Source organism: Telopea speciosissima, chromosome 8 (assembly GCF_018873765.1).
Source record: "Telopea speciosissima isolate NSW1024214 ecotype Mountain lineage chromosome 8, Tspe_v1, whole genome shotgun sequence".
In the NCBI taxonomy this organism is placed as follows: domain Eukaryota; kingdom Viridiplantae; phylum Streptophyta; class Magnoliopsida; order Proteales; family Proteaceae; genus Telopea; species Telopea speciosissima.
In genome coordinates, this window is record NC_057923.1 from 57,032,386 (window position 1) to 57,049,208 (window position 16,823).

At 38.2% G+C, this 16,823-nt stretch overlaps 1 protein-coding gene across 1 annotated transcript in view; it reads right to left on the reverse strand.

Moving 5' to 3' along the window:
* Positions 1–12,353, reverse strand: part of LOC122671669 (phosphatidylinositol-3-phosphatase myotubularin-1-like) — a 62,316-nt gene extending 49,963 nt beyond the window's left edge. The window contains exons 1-3 of the mRNA XM_043869031.1: positions 12,147–12,353; positions 11,968–12,036; positions 10,707–10,781 (exon numbers count right to left, since the gene is read on the reverse strand). Coding sequence (XP_043724966.1) covers positions 10,707–10,781; positions 11,968–12,036; positions 12,147–12,272 — 270 coding nt within the window. The 5' untranslated portion in view covers positions 12,273–12,353. The remainder of the gene's footprint in view (positions 1–10,706; positions 10,782–11,967; positions 12,037–12,146) is intronic.
* Positions 12,354–16,823: the final 4,470 nt, after the last annotated feature.

Below are 16,823 nucleotides of genomic sequence, written 5' to 3' on the forward strand. Positions count from 1 at the left end.
CTAAAATGAGTTGGTGTGAAAGAAAAACAAAAAAATTGGTACATGTGGTTGGTTGATGGTTGATCTTTGGGAATTAACAATAGAGAACACAATAGGCCACTTCCACAGTTCCACCAAAATGTAATATTTTCTCTTATGCATAATTGAAAATTTATAGATAGTTTAGGGGAAGAAGACAACGGTTAAGTTGCACTTGCAACCATCAGGAAACGGGTTCGGAACATGGAAATAGCCTCTCCACGAAGCGGGGGCAAGGCTGCGTATATTTTCCCCTCCCCGACCCTGCAGTAGCGGAGCCTTGTGCACTGGGACGCTCTTTAGGGGAAGAAGACCCATTAAAAAAATAATAATAATAACTAAAAAAATGATAAATAGAAGATAAAGGTCTGGACACCTTGAAATCAGAACCAATCATGACCACAACTACATAGACATATTAGCATTGAAGATACTAGGCAGGAGCATCCAAGTAGTCGACTAAAGTGGCTTGGATATGCTCAATGCTCCACAGAATGTTGGGTTAATTTTGGTGGTTGGGAGCTTTGAAACATTCTCCTCGGTGCCTATCCACACAAAAAAAAGGGTCAAACTTCTTTGCTTAGTGTGATTTTGGTGTTGTTTAAAAGTTTATTCAATTAATTACCTTTCCAACAGGATCAAGATTTTGAAATTTGGAATTATCTCATATCTAATAACCAATTTTCTGGTGGGATATCAATGTGATGGGATTTTTGTTTCAGAAAGTCTATTATCTTCTTATTTTAAAATTATTTCTTAAATTAGTATTTTATTCGTTAAGGAAAAGGTTTAAGCACTCATAGGCATTGCTAAATTGTACTTGGAATCATTTTGGGGATTCTTTTCTCACAGTCAAAAAGTCCAATTCATGTAATGACATAGGCGGTTATGATGCAGGCATGCAGCACAGCCTAGAGTTGTGAATTTTTATTACGCTGAGCTACAAAAAAAAGGTGGTGTGAAATGGAGTAGGTTGACTGAGGTCTTCATGAATTGGAAAGAATAGGAAAAGAAGAAGAAATAAGCACCAATATGGCAGGGAACAGAAACAGTCAACAGCATCTGCGTACATTATGACCCTCCCAGACCCTGCAGTGGCTTTGTGCACTGGGTACGCCCTTATTTGAATTCCAGAATGGAGATCAAATCAGAGACAGATAGAGTGGAGTAGTCCAATATAATAGTAGCAGAATTAAAGAATAGGGAAAACGGGGAACAAGATATTAACGTAGGGGAGAGGAAGAAGAAGAAGAAGAAGCAAAATAGAAAACAGAGACTAATAATAGGAATGGATAGAAAGGAGGAAGGAGATCAGAGAAGATACCTTTCAGCCATAGCTGTAATTCATATGCAGTCAAACCACTTGAGAAAACTCAACTTTATTCCACCAACTCGCTCGTACAGCAAGAGGGCAGGGTATATAAGCTTATATAGGACACACACAACTGATTTCTATAACTAAAACTTGCCTAATCCTAATACTACTCAAAATAATAGTTCATTAAATCAATTAAAAACTGACTCGGAATAAAAAAAAAATAACTACAACTTCAGAAATCTTAATGAAACTAGGACCAAACAACTAATTAGCCCGTAACAACCATGGAACTAAATCTCAGTCGAAACTGATCGAAATCTCCGCGTTGTCATGCTTTCAGGCCTGGCTAAAATGAAACTCAGGGTCGAAACCAAGTTTCGACCTTGGGTTTCAACCCAGGGGACCCAGGGTCGAAATCCAATGTCAAAACCTCGAAACGAGATCCGACACGTCTTGGTTTTGGGCCTAACTGAAACAAGGACAGAAACCAAGATCTCAATCCTTGTTTACAACCAAAAACATTAAATTAAAGGCCCATAATCATCTAACACCAAAGTGGGGACACTATTCTTTTAGTGGAACTTCATTAGGTTATTACCTACATAAAAGATAAAGCCTTGCAATCAGAGCATACTTTGAGTGGAATTTTTTGGTATTTGGTTAGGATATTTCAGTGGCCAAATGATGGAACCTTGACCTGAAACTTCTTGCAGTGCCTATTTAAGCATGTTTACACATGTTTGTGTTGGTCTTTCGGATCAAACGCTTACCACTACTCTAAAACCAATTGGTGATAGAGAGGGCACAACTTTATTTCCTTATGCAGGGCAGGCGGTTAGTCCTGGAGTCGCGAGGAGATGTTGACCTTCTAGGCCCAACAATCCCCCCTACACGTTTACCAAGTGACTCGAACCTGCGACCTTGGCTCTGATACCAATAGTTGGTCTTTCAGATCAAGTACTTACCATTATACTCTAAAACCAATTGGTGATAGAGAGGGTGCAACTTTATTTCCTTATGCAGGGCGGGCGGTTAGTCCCAGAGTCGCGAGGAGACGCTGACCTTCTAGGCCCAATAGTTTGAATCATTAGACTAGGGGGGAAAAACCCCAAAGTGGCAATTTGGCTTCAAGCCCTATTACATACGACGGCCATGTCATACTCTGCCTGAAAAAAATCTGAGTCTATTACAGCAGCCCTATAGATGGAAATTTGGTAGGTTTTAAATCCACCTACGAATGCTCCACAGTTGACCATAACGTTCGAAATTTCAATCAAAACTACTGAAATTTCACAAAAAAATTTGGTTCTGATGAAGGTCGAAACGAAACCAGTGCGATACCTAGGTCTAACCAAGTTTCAGGTGAAATTTGCCAAAACTGCAAAATTTCGACCATGTTTCAGCATCTTTTCGGCCAAAACAATACCAAACGCTTTGTATAAAATACCTGGTTTCAATCCAAATGGGTCAAAATTTCAACCCATTTTCGCTAGTTTCAACAGCTTCGACTCCAAAGAAGGAAACTTCCAAAAAAACCTCAGTTTTTGTATTGTTGGCCAAATCACTGCCATATCTTTGTGGAACAAGGTGTTGGGAAGTACTAAAATGCATCTACAGAGACGATCTGTTCTTTTTGTGGAAGTTTTTTACAAGATTCAGAGTTGAAGGTATATAACTTTTTCCAAAAAATGTAAATACTCGGTGGTCGATCTTCAAATTTTAATATGTTAGACACCATAGGCCAATCTACAACTTCACAAAGTCGGATTTAATTTTTGGTTTTAAAGTATTTTTTTTATTTTCTGGAAAATTTTGATTCTTGCAACATATTCAAAACTAAATATACCACAACGTATAGCGTACACTACCAACCTAGGGTCTAAAGCCAAACTACCATTTTGGGTTTTTTTTTTTAATACAATCCAAGGGTTCCACATTGTTTAGAGGGCCTGAACTAGGACTTCCTACAAGTTTCAGGACCTACTTTGACCATTTTGGGCCTTGAAACCTGCAACCAAAACTTACCAGGTTTCGCCCAGGATTTGATCGAAACTTCGAACCTTGGTTGACCACCAAGCTTTGAGTAAGCAGCAAAATGAAGGCTTTTGCCCAAAAAATTATTTTTCTAGCAGTTAAAGAGCTCTCAGACAAATGGGGGTGTAAGTTCAAAATTTCAACAATAAATGCAACATTTCGTCGAAATTTGGGCTTCCCCGTGTTTCACATAGGATTTTGTTTCGACCTTTGTGCATATACAAAAGGCGTCTACCTTGGTCGCCTGGGCAACACCTTGGACGCATTGTGACCTGGGCGGTTTGGGGTATTTTTTATTAATGTTTGTCTTGAATTGATTCCTTTTCTTCCTCTTGTATTTGCATCTGTGTAAAGTTTCCAGACACTGAAACGCATGGGATCCAATGGGAAAAAACAAATGGAAAGTAAAATGGGGAGAAACTGAAGAAAGGGCGGGATGGATCAAGCTTTTGTTTATGGTGAACAAACCCTTTCTTTGTCTTTTTTTTTTTCTTTTTCAATTTTCCACACATAAATGGTTCTAGTTGGGTTTTCAATGCACAACCCTTAAGGACGTACACAGTGCACGAGGCTCCCGCCACTGCGGGGTCTGGGGAGAACCTGTGACCACTTTGTCAGAATGGAGCAACCTTACCGTTGCACCAAGGCCCGCCCGCCCGTCTGCCCTCTTTTCAATGCACAACCCTCATTGAGAAAAAAAATGGACCAAATCCTCCAAATGATATGAATCAACCTCCACAGACCTTCAGCTCCTCTCTCACCCAACCTTTCAATTAGAGGGGTCTCTCACCATAATGAACCACAAACTCCCTCCTCCATGGGTAAGGGAAGCCCATAGCAAAGAGATAAAGCCTGCTTTTTTAGTGAAGACTTCCAAAATTGACCCCCCTGCGAACCTCTGATATATACTCCTACTCAAGGTTCGAAATGACCGAAATTGCGCAAAATATTCCAGTTTTGAGAAGCAGAAAACAGATGTCAACTCTATAGGTGTACTAGACTTCGACCAGAATTTCGGTTTCGTATTGGAATTTTGGTACATTTCGCCGCAACGATACAAAGCAATTTATAAATTCAACATTTTGATCGGAATGGGTCAAATTTTGATCCATTTTGTGAGTTTCGACAAAATGAGAGGAAAAACCCCCAGATTTCGTGATTGTGTGTCAAATCACCAACATTTCTTGGTGGAACAAGGCGTTGACGATTCCTATAATTCATCTGCATTGATGATTTGCTGGATTTGAGCACAATCTTTTATTGTCTTGTTCCTCCTCGGAACTCCATGTGGTACTAGGATGGGCAGAGGTAATGTAGTCCTAGGAAGGACAAGTCCCACTAGGAACCAGGGGAATATGGTTAAGTAATAGGATTGGCCGAATGGGACAGATTTGGCTAATTAGGTCAAAATTTAGGGTTAGGGTTAGGGTTTCAAGCTAGGGTTTTATTTGGTAAAGATGTGCAGGTTTTTAGGAGTCTAGTGGTGTAGGTTTGGATGGATTTGGATAAGGTTGGAAATCTAGGGTTTCGGGTTAGAGGGCTTGTGAAAATGGACTGTTTGCAAGATCTAGGGTCTAGGGATAGATTTTGGGAAAGGGGTTTATAGGGTTTTACTATGCAGGTTTAGGGGACCTTAATAACATAAAAAGGTTAGCGTTTGAAGGGGTTTAAAAATTCTGCAGTTGGGGGCAGAATTGAGTTGCAGGTTTTAGGGTTTAATGAAGTGGGGGAATGGAGGGGTTAGAGTGAATACTAAAGGCTAGGGTTAAGGTCGAGTGTGGGGAGTGATGTAGGGAATGTGGGCTGGAAGTAGGGTTTGAGGGTGAAGGCTAAATCTGGAATTATAAGGGAGTCCTAGTTGAGGAAGGAGTTGCAGGTTTAATGGAGTTTAGGGCTTGATGGAGGGAGAGGACTGTGGATTAGATCTAAGGGAAGGTAAAGGAAGGTTAGGAGGAGGGGAACTAATAAAACAATAAATTAACTTACTAAATTGCAGGTTCTCCAATGGCAGCTTGGAGAAACTTGATTGAAGAAGAAGAAGGACCTCCCGATCTACAAGATGCAAGGAGTCGATTGGAGATCCACCAATCCCTTCACCTTGATATTACTCACAAGGCAACCTTGATATTACTCACAAGGCACACTCACGATGGAGCAAAGGCAGCAACAAAGGCAGCAAACATAAAGCTGGGATTTTATTAATTAAAATTCGTGTTCAACACTTGGCCCCCTTAGAACCTTATATAAAAGACTCAAAATTAGACTTAAACACTAAAAAGAAATGGCCTAACCCAATCCTTAACCTATTAGCTAACTTAAACTGACGAGGAAACTGAAATAGACTCAAAATAGAGTCCTAATGACTTAAAAACAACTTAAACTACTTAAAATAAAAGAAGATTCTCTACTAGCCAATAGGATATAAGAACCTCTTAGCCAATAGGATCACTTCACTTAAATTAGACCAATTGAACCAATTGGATGCAACCAATTTAACTCGGTTCAATTAAAAACACAAAATAAAAAATAAGTATGGAAATAAACTAAACTAAGCTAAGGCTCCTACTAAAACCCTAGGTTTAGGGTGGCTTCTTCAATTGGAGGAGGCTAGGATCTGCATCAACTCTCCCCGACTTAGAAACATTCATCTCCGATGAATGGGTGAAATCTATGCAACACTCTGGCAACGTGGGGCTGAGCTTGTTGACATCATATAGGGGAATCCAAGTACCATGCTTATGTGAAGAAACTCGTCCACGAACCTTGTGATGAGGAGGAGGAAGCAACATGTGGGCAGCAGCTTCAACACCTCCCTGGCAGAATTCTGTTGAGGGTAGAACAGTGGGAATATGGTCTTCAAGTCGTGGGGCCTTCTCTTCGAAGAACCAAGGGGGCATCACAAAGTCAATGTGTTCAACCTCCATAGGGTCTTCAATATTGAAACCTTCTCATTCAGCCCCACCTCTTCAAATACAGCAACTTGCTTGTCATTGTCTCCCTGTGAAATGTTCCCAATTACCTCGTCACAATCAACCACATCATCCATGAGAACTGGAGCAATCGTATGGACACCTTGAGCACCACCATCCATATCTTCTAGGTAAAATGCGAAGTCTTCATCACTATCAGGGGGTAGTGCATATACACCTTGCTCATCGTGCCCTTCAGGGGTTTCCTCTGCCTTGGCAGCCACATTAACAGGTCTATGCTTTTGTGGGCATTCGTTGGCATAGTGCCCAAGCTCGTTGCAGTGGAAACACTTGTAGGGTTCATTGCTGTCCATGGAAGCTTTACCTTTATGATCAGCACGTGGAGGGCCTGTAGGGCAGGAAGAACTACCAACAGAGTAGCCTGATCAAATAGGACCAGCAGCAGAGTTTCCAACTCGATTGTGACCATTGGTAGTAGACTTGAATGCTGAAAAAGTCTTGATAGTACCCTCAGTGGAGGAGTCAAATCTTCTATTTCCAGCCAATAATTCTTCAGCCTTCAATGCCTTCTCGAAACAGTCATTGATGTCCAGAACATCAACAACTCCAATAGCCCTAACAACATCCGATCTCAATCCCAGCCGAAATCGAGATATCATCTGAGTAGCACTCTCTCTGGTATCAGTACGAGAGGAAAGAGAATCGAATTTCTGCATATACTCGGATACAGTCATAGTCCCTTGCCGAAGGGAATTGAGTTGATCTTGCATCTAAGCTCTGTAATGTCTAGGCAAATATTTCTCCTTCAAGTCATACTTCATGTCCTCCCAATTAGTAGGTGCATCACCTATGCGTTCCAAGTCTCTCTCTGTCTTTCGCCACCATTCTCGAGCAGAGCCAATCAGTTTGGTGCGTGCCAATCTCATCTTTCGATCTTCAGGCAAGTCATACTAGTCAAAATAATCATCTAGGGCAGCAAGCCAGTCATAGAATACCTGTGGATGCCCATGCCCATTACTCTTTTAGCTCTAGTTTGACCTTCTATGTATCATACCTCCTATTAGTAGCTTCATCTCCAGTGAAGTAAGATCTCATGTATTCCTCAAAGTTAGGTCTTCGAGGTGCTTCTGTAGTTCTGTCCCTATCTTCTCTGTAGTCATCTCTGTTAGGTCTACGTCGGGCTCTGTAATCTCTATCATGTCTGGAATGATCTCTGTGGTCCCTGTGACGTCTGGGATGATCTCTACGATATTCATCCCTTCCCAGAGTTCCGTGTACTTCAGAATGCACTTGGAATCTATCCTCCTCTACATATAGAGGGTTGTTTACAAGAGGCACAGCTTGCCTGTGTTCTACAATCTGTAACCGATCACTGATCTTATGGAGCATGTCCAAGATTGCAGCCATGGGATCAGGTGGGGGGGTGGTGTTGCATCAACAACAGGGTTGCCATGTTCTTCCATGGCTCTGATACCAATTTAATGTAGTCCTAGGTAGGACAAGTCCCACTAGGAACCAGGGGAATAGGGTTAAGTAATAGGATTGGCCGAATGGGACAGATTTGGCTAATTAGGTCAAAATTTAGGGTTAGGGTTAGGGTTAGGGTTTCAAGCTAGGGTTTTATTTGGTAAAGATGTGCAGGTTTTTAGGAGTCTAGTGGTGTAGGTTTGGATGGATTTGGATAAGGTTGGAAATCTAGGGTTTTGGGTTAGAGGGCTTGTGAAAATGGACTGTTTGCAAGATCTAGGGTCTAGGGATAGATTTTGGGAAAGGGGTTTATAGGGTTTTACTATGCAGGTTTAGGGGACCTTAATAACATAAAAAGGTTAGGGTTTGAAGGGGTTTAAAAATTCTGCAGTTGGGGGCAGAATTGAGTTGTAGGTTTTAGGGTTTAATGGAGTGGGGGAATGGAGGGGTTAGAGTGAGTACTAAAGGCTAGGGTTAAGGTCAAGTGTGGGGAGTGATGTAGGGAATGTGGGCTGGAAGTAGGGTTTGAGGGTGAAGGCTAAATCTGGAATTATAAGGGAGTCCTAGTTGAGGAAGGAGTTGCAGGTTTAATGGAGTTTAGGGCTTGATGGAGGGAGAGGACTGTGGATTAGATCTAAGGGAAGGTAAAGGAAGGTTAGGAGGAGGGGAAATAATAAAACAATAAATTAACTTACTAAATTGCAGGTTCTCCAATGGCAGCTTGGAGAAACTTGATTGAAGAAGAAGAAGGACCTCCCGATCTACAAGATGCAAGGAGTCGATTGGAGATCCACCAATCCCTTCACCTTGATATTACTCACAAGGCAACCTTGATATTACTCGCAAGGCACACTCACGATGGAGCAGAGGCAGCAACAAAGGCAGCAAGCATAAAGCTGAGTTTTTATTAATTAATATTCGTGTTCAATACTTGGCCCCCTTAGAACCTTATATAAAAGACTCAAAATTAGACTTAGACACTAAAAAGAAATGGCCTAACCCAATCTTTAACCTATTAGCTAACTTAAACTGACTAGGAAACAGAAATAGACTCAGAATAGAGTCCTAATGACTTAAAAACAACTTAAACTACTTAAAATAAAAGAAGATTCCCTACTAGCCAATAGGATCACTTCACTTAAATTAGACCAATTGGATGCAACCAATTTAACCCGGTTTAATTAAAAACACAAAATAAAAACTAAGTATGGAAATAAACTAAACTAAGCTAAGGCTCCTACTAAAACCCTAGGTTTAGGGTGGCTACTTCAATTCGAGGAGGCTAGGATCTGCATCAAGAGGATCCAATAACTAACATGTAGTTGTGTACCATGAAACTTGTACATAAGAAAGAGTTGATGTAATATGTAACATGTATCATGTCAATATGTCACATACTCACATGTACCATGTAATGCTATTGATAATTACGAAATGCTTGCTAATATTATGTTTTTTCATTCTTCATGAAAATTTTAGTTGTTTTAATTGAATTTTGCGTGTTCTAGTCATAGTTATCACGGTGTCTGGGCAACACAAGGTGTTGGAGGAGGCCTAGACACAATTCAAAACCAAATCAATGCATCCAAACCGTCAAAGGCAATCAAGGTGTCTCCTTAACAACTATGGTTTTAGTACTAAATTATGTGAAGAATAGGCTATATTATAGAAAGTATACAGCATATACTAGCAACCTAGGGTCCAAAGCCAAGCTACTATTTTGGGTGTGTTTTTTTTGCAATCTAAAGGTTCAAATATGTTTAGAGAGCTTAATTAGGTTCTCCCTGAAGTTTTGAGCCAAAATATGGCCATTTGGCCACCGAAATTGCAAACCAAAATATACCAGATTTCAATCAGAATTTCAACCAAAATTCTGAACTATGCTCCTACTTCAGATGGTCCAAGTTTCCTGGGTGAGAAACTATTAACCATGCCAAAAAGAGAAGGTAACAAGAGTGAATGTCATGTGATCTACTAGGGGTGAGAACAGGAAAACATAAACAAATTAATATGAATCATATCCTCCTCATTGATAGCCCAATGAGTTATCCCAAATCTAAGATATAAATTATTTCATTAATTCTCTTAAAAGTACACATAAGATATTGTAATTTTCTTTCAGATGCTAGAAGTAAATCCCATTACCCACCTAGAACTATAAACACGAATGCATACAATTAAATAAGAATAAGAAAGTGATAACACTGATAAGAAACTGTTCACTATAAACAGAAGTAGGGTTTCACCATCAAACCAACAATCACAATTGCAACCAAGGCCTCTCAAAGTAAAAATTTGAGGAAGACAGCATACAAAGTACACAATTTTATTGTTGCTTTTTGTTTGGAATCGTGTCTTCTGTCTAGACCTCTTGGGGTTCATTTCAGTCATTTCCATAAATATATAGATTTATCCAGGGAAAAAAGACCACCCTTATATAAGACTCATATTTGAACTCAATATTTGTTTTAGCAACTAACGCCCTCTGTATCTACTCTACTGTACCATAATGTGAGTTGAATTTAGTCACTTTCTCAATATTAGTTTTATTTATCACTTGGGAATCACAGTGGCGGCTCTCTTATGCATGGAAACAAAAACTATGCATGTACCTGAATGTTTTTGTGCATTTTCTAGATGCATTCATCTGTATCTTATATTTTCCAGCATATTCATAATAGGTCACCTAAAATTGACTAAAGCAACTTAATGGCCATGTTTCTTGCCAGCAAGTGCTTCAACTAGGCCTTTAGAAGCCTGCAAATGACTCTCTTCTTGGCATGCTAGAGCACAGCAATTTTACAAGTGCTCAAGTAGTTTAGCAACAGAATCATCAGCCTTCAAAAATAAATTTGAAACACAATTTTTCACCCTTTAAGAATAGTAATTGGGGAAGTAGGACAAATATAAGAATCATTAACACGATATGAAAAACGTACCACAAAAAGTAGGCGAAAGTTGGTAACCAACAATGTGCCTGCCTCATCAGTATTCACAAGAACAACACCATGTCCCTGGAAGAATCCAAAAATCAGAGTGCATGATTATTAAATTTAAATGACTCAAAGAAGTTGAAAGAAAAAAAAATCTTTGCTATTTCAAAAGGTTTACTTAACCAAATAAAAAAATAATAGCAGATCTTCAGTCTCTATTGTTTCTATTCACAAAAAGAGCTTAACAAGCAGTGACAGAGGGGTTATGGTTTTTTATCCCGGAAAAAAAAATTTCTTAAAAAAATCACCAATATATAAGAGAAATCACCAACTTTATCTATTTCACAATCAATAGTTCCAGATCATCACCAATTGACCAGTAACTAATTCTAAATGCTGAATTCATTAAAACCATCCATGTTGTGTACTTGATCCACAATGAACTCAGCCTACACTCAGTTTCAACATCAAACGCCCATTCGTCATTTGCATCCAAAATCACATCCTCCCCACCTTCCTTAAAATCAATCTTCTATATTCTCAAGTTTTGACTTCTTAAAATCCCCTTCAAACATTCTTAAAACATAGCACCACATCCATGTACAGTGCTTGATGATGTGCTCATCCTCAACCCTTCAACTTCCCCATAAAAACACACAAACAAAGGGGTTCTATGGCCTCAGATTTTAGAAAACAGTGTTTAAATGGGTATGGCAATTGAGCTATATAATAAATCAATTCCTCTCAATAAACCGGTGTAATTAGAGCACGATAAGTTAAAGGCAGCAGATACTTCCAGTATATTGTGTATTAAAATGCCCAATCCATCAAAGTTTCATCCTAAAATAGCTCCACGAACACATTCTTCAACAAAAAAATGCCCAAACCTCTCCTTGAACTTTTGCAATCAAAATTACCTGAACTTCATCTTTTTAAAATCTATTTGACAACATTCTCAATGTCTTATTCCCAAAATTCCATAAAACATTCGTATTACTTGTAAACAGTAAACACAAAAAAGAGGAGTTAAAACAAGGTCTCAGCTTTTAAAGTGGCAATTTGTTGTTGAATAAGCACGACAACGGAGCTAAACCATAAAATCCAAGAGGAACAACGCCACTGCGATTTAGGCACAATATAAGTTCAACAGAGCATATGTTATGAGCAGGATTATGCATTAAAATCCCATACGCACAATTGTGCGTTAGAATTCAGCAATATTCATAAAGAAAACCATCTAGTCCAATCCAATAGCAGAGGAACGTACCTCCACAATAACATCCTCCTCTTCTAGCAGCAAAGTAGACATTCCGTGAGGCACTGACCTCTTAACGGGCTGCAAATTGAACATGAAAGAGGGAAAACAGTTTCAGAACATGAACCGCACAAGGACGATAACAAAAACTAAATCACATTATTGAACCCTAAAATAATCACACAGAAAACCTCGATTTTTGTCCACTCGATAGCGTCCCAGCTTCCGGCTCCCTCCATCTTCTCTGACTCGGAGAAACGACTATCGGATTCACGCAAGGATGTCGATCGAGGAACGCGTGATTTGGACGTAGCCATGACGAGAACACGGACGCCGTGGTTGTAAGAGGAACGATGATTGAGGTTAAAAGACGACCGAAGTGTCTCCTGCCGTTCAAGCAAGCGTCGAGGATACCACGTGATCTCCGCAGAAACTCTACCTCTCTAGGAGTCTAGGGTACGTACGTTTAAGTAAAATATACCAATCTGGCGTGGCTGATCCTCTTGTCGGTTTCTCTCTCGGTATATCCATTTGCACGAGATATAAGATTCCACCTATAACATCCATTGATACACGTGGTGCCGTAGTAGATGTGACTGTTTCTGATGTCTGAACGGTTTGCCGTACTTGCGCCGTCGGTCGCCGCTTCCCTCATTATCGGGCGCGCTCTCACGTCACACGTTATTCGTAACCATGGAGTCGTGACAAATGTTAATGCCACGACCTTGTATGATGCATTGATGCCATAGTTTGAGGAATCAGTATCCGCCAACTCGTATCAATATCGATGGAGATGGAGACTGATACCGATTTGTGACCAATCATGTTGCAGTGGATCAGCATGAATAAGGGTAACACATTTTAAATATATATATATATATAATTTTCAAGAAAATAGGGGTAAGTCTGACCAATCCAGACCGAAATGGACCAATTTGGATAAATATCAATAGAGACTAATACTGATATTAATTACTAAAACCCTAGTTGGTGTCGATGTTGTCAAGGGTTTTAAATACAAGTTTATGGTTTCAATTTTAAGGTTGGAAATTTTTTCTTGTAATCAAGGTTTTTTTGGTACGAAATAAGCTCAGTTATTGATAAAAGAGAAGCACAAGGTGTCGATACAAGGTTCAGACAACCAAAGAGTGGAAACCGACCATTCCGTCCTTGCATAGGATAGGCCTTTCTGAGCCAGGGAGTCAACTATGTTGTTAATCTCCCGAGGAGTGTATTGAAAGGAATAAGGGGCAAAAAAGAAGTCAAGAACCTAATATCCTGAACAACAGGCAAGACCTCAATAGGGGCATTAAAGTTCTCAGCAGATAAAATATGAACTAATTCTCTATTATCCACTCAATCTCCACGTCGAAGATTCCTTCCATAATGCATTGGATGATGCCCGCTCGAACCACAATAGCTTCACTTTGAAGGATGGAGGCTCACTCAAAGGGCTCTGATACAGCCACAAGAGGGATACTAGAGGAGTTCCTGATGATGTAGCTGAGTCCAGCCTTATTCCCTATTAGAAAAACATCTGAGTTCAATTTATACATCAGGTGTTTAGGTGTTCAGGAGGCTTTCACTTGAGATTGCCATTAGGAGTGGTAACATGTTGTCGACGATTATGAGATAATGGAGATGCTTTGTGGAAGGCTTGAAAATTTTGCTTCAGTTTTGTTGATCACATCCAAGGGACCAGCCCTTATGTCCAAAAATTAAATCATTTCAGGCACATCATAAATTCCAGCACATCTGAGCGGCAAAACCAGTGATTTCACGAACTTGCTAAAATTCCAGCACATCTTGTAATCAAGGTTAGTAAAATGGAAATTATAACCACTATTTTTATGGGACTTTCTTATTGACACCCTCAATGTCTCAATGAGTCAAATAATTTATAATTTTGTTTTTTTACCCTTTAGGTGTAACGCACAATTTTTCAAATGAGAGTAAATATTGTCGTTTCACTTGTCCACTTTAAATATGTGCATTATAATGATATGTTTTGATAATAACATGATGATATGTCAGTTGCAAATTATTTTTGAAAATCCTATTACATCTCCAACTTTAAGGTCTAGTTTGTTTAGCGGGGGGTTTAGTGGGGTGGGATAATCCGTCAATTATCACATTCTCATGGCTAAGGTAAGATTTTCTCTCTCTCTCTCTCTCTCTCTCTCTCTCTCTCCAACTTTGCCCTCTTTGTCGTTCTTCTAAGATGGCAATCAAATGTAAATTTAAAGAAAAAGAAGACTATTCTTTGATATTTAATTAAAAAATTAAGTATATTTTTATCTAATAAATTATTATCCCACCCCATTAAAAAATGGCAACCAAACAAGTCAAAGGTACGTAGTAAAATACAACAATTCCATTACTTTACGTTCCTTGCCATCAACCCCTAAAACATGTGGGACCTAATCCTCCAACTTTCTCACTCCACACTCACCGCTAAACAAATGGGGCATGAGAACATTTGAGAATAAGACAATAGGCAATCAAATGAATGTATCAAGTTTTACATACACCTACATATGTGTCATTTAGACACTCCTTGTTGTTTATTATTGTCCGTTTCTCTATGAGATTTTATTTTTTTTTAATGGACAGTCTCAATGATGCCTTCTTTTATTGTCCTTGTTTTATTCCCGAAAGTTCTTGAAGTTGAGCGTATAAAATGATTTTTTTTTAAATAATTTGATTTATGTTATTATCAAAATATGTCATTCTCTGGCATACTTTTTTAGTACAAAAATGATGTCGTCATCAAAAGATGCCATTTTTTGTTATTAGTAAAAATAATTGTGTTATAATAAAAAGGTTTTAAAAAAAATAAGGTTGAAAAGAATAAAATATAATTTTTATGAAGGTAGATATTATCATTTAACATGCTTATCTAAAAAAATGTGCAGTTTTTTCTAATGACATAATGATAAAATCACTTTGAAATTATGATCGAGTTTCCCTTCATCCACGACATAGGAGGAATTCCTTCGTTGATGAGTGTCAGTGCCTTGGGACGGGCATCTGGAGTAGTGGGAGGGTTTTTTCAACCTTGTACTGTAAGGGGGTAATCAAGACCCTCGGATGGTGGGTGAACTTTTGCCTTCAAATTATATTTGAATTTTATTTTTTTTGTTGTTAATCTTTATCTTAAATAACTTTTAGGAATAAAATAACAAGCAATTAAAAGAATGTTGCAGTTATCACTTCACCATTTTGGTGATAACAAGATACACCCTTTAATTTGACCTGGTGGAGAAAAAGAAGAAGAATTATACCTTCAAATTTAAGATATCAAAGAGGAATAATCCTAAGAAATCCAGAAACAATTGTTGTTGTTGTTTCTTCTTCTTCTTATTGGATCCAACCACTATGTATAGTCATCCCAACTCTCTGTTTCAATTTGTCATTGTTGGACTTTTGTAGAGTATAGAGATGCAAATTTACAATTGTCTAAAATCTGACCACTAATGAAGTTTGGCCAAACAATTCAAGTATCTAATGTTAATTAGTCGTTAAAAACATATCATTTTTTTTTTTTAAAGAGAATAAACAAGATTCAATTAAAAAATCAATGCAACAATCAAAATACAGTTGAAAAAAAAAAAAATCTAAGAGAGAGTGAAGAGGGATGATGGGACTAGGGAGACCAATGAGGCAAGAGATGAGAAGTGGTTATAAGGGAAAATAGAAATGCGGAAAGAGAATAGAGAGAGAAAGAGGTTGTAAGAGAGACCGGGGGAAGAGGGAGCCAAACTAAGGAATAGGATATTTTTCTCTTGAAAACAATTTTCCCTTGACACTAGTTGTGTGAAAGTGTGCCAAAACTGTTGCATAAGGAATCATTTTAGACCTCGAGTAGTAGTCAAGGCCAATCATGTGGTCAAATATACAATGCCTTGTCAACCAATCATAAAAAATAACCAAGTGACTCAAGGGGAGACAGTCAATCTCTTAGGCTATGTTTTAAATGCAAGAAAATAAAATAAATTTTTGAAAGAGAAGATAGAGAAAGAAACGTAAATTCATCATTATTTTTGTCTTAGTATGTTGTTGTTGTGTTTTTTTTTTTCCTATCCATTTTCTTACATTCCAAACATAACCTTAATGAGTCCTTTTTGCATCTGATTGAAAGACTTCAACTCCAAATTAATGGTAAATAAAAAACAACATAATTTAATTAAGGGAAAATTTTGTTGTAACCAACGTTTGTTACAACAAGATTGTAACTTTAATTTTTTGTCCCTTGTCTAATTCCAAAAACTTATTTAACGTTACATTCGATGCAGAGTTAAAAACGGGTTTTCAAATAGGATATGCATTAAATGACTATATTTGCACCAATTTTTAGGTAAAGGTTTATAATGATAAACATATTGGTAGTTGAAGTTTGAGGCTAATCTAGAAAAATTCGAAGGTTATACCCATTCAGGGACATTTTGGTCATTTTACTCGGTTAAACCTTAAAATGTTCTGGAACAGAGATTCTCTGATGAGATTCAAGAGACTCCTTCCATCGCTGTCGATATAAATTATGAGATGACAAAATTTAGTGTTTACATGTATATAAACTAATTGGTATAAATTATCCACAAGAATTGCTTTGTCTTTTTGAGGTACTAAGGTTATCATACTACACATGGTTTATTCTAAAAGGAAAACTTGGGGAAGCAAATAAACCATCAACATATTTAATTATATCTAACTTAACTACATCTCAAAACTCATGATAAAAAACAACAGATATCCCATCATGCCTTGGGGTTTTATGGACCATAATTTCAAAAATAGCCTCTTTAATTTATTCCTCAAAAGATGAGATCTATTTTTTTACTTTTGAAATATAGATGATAACGAGAACC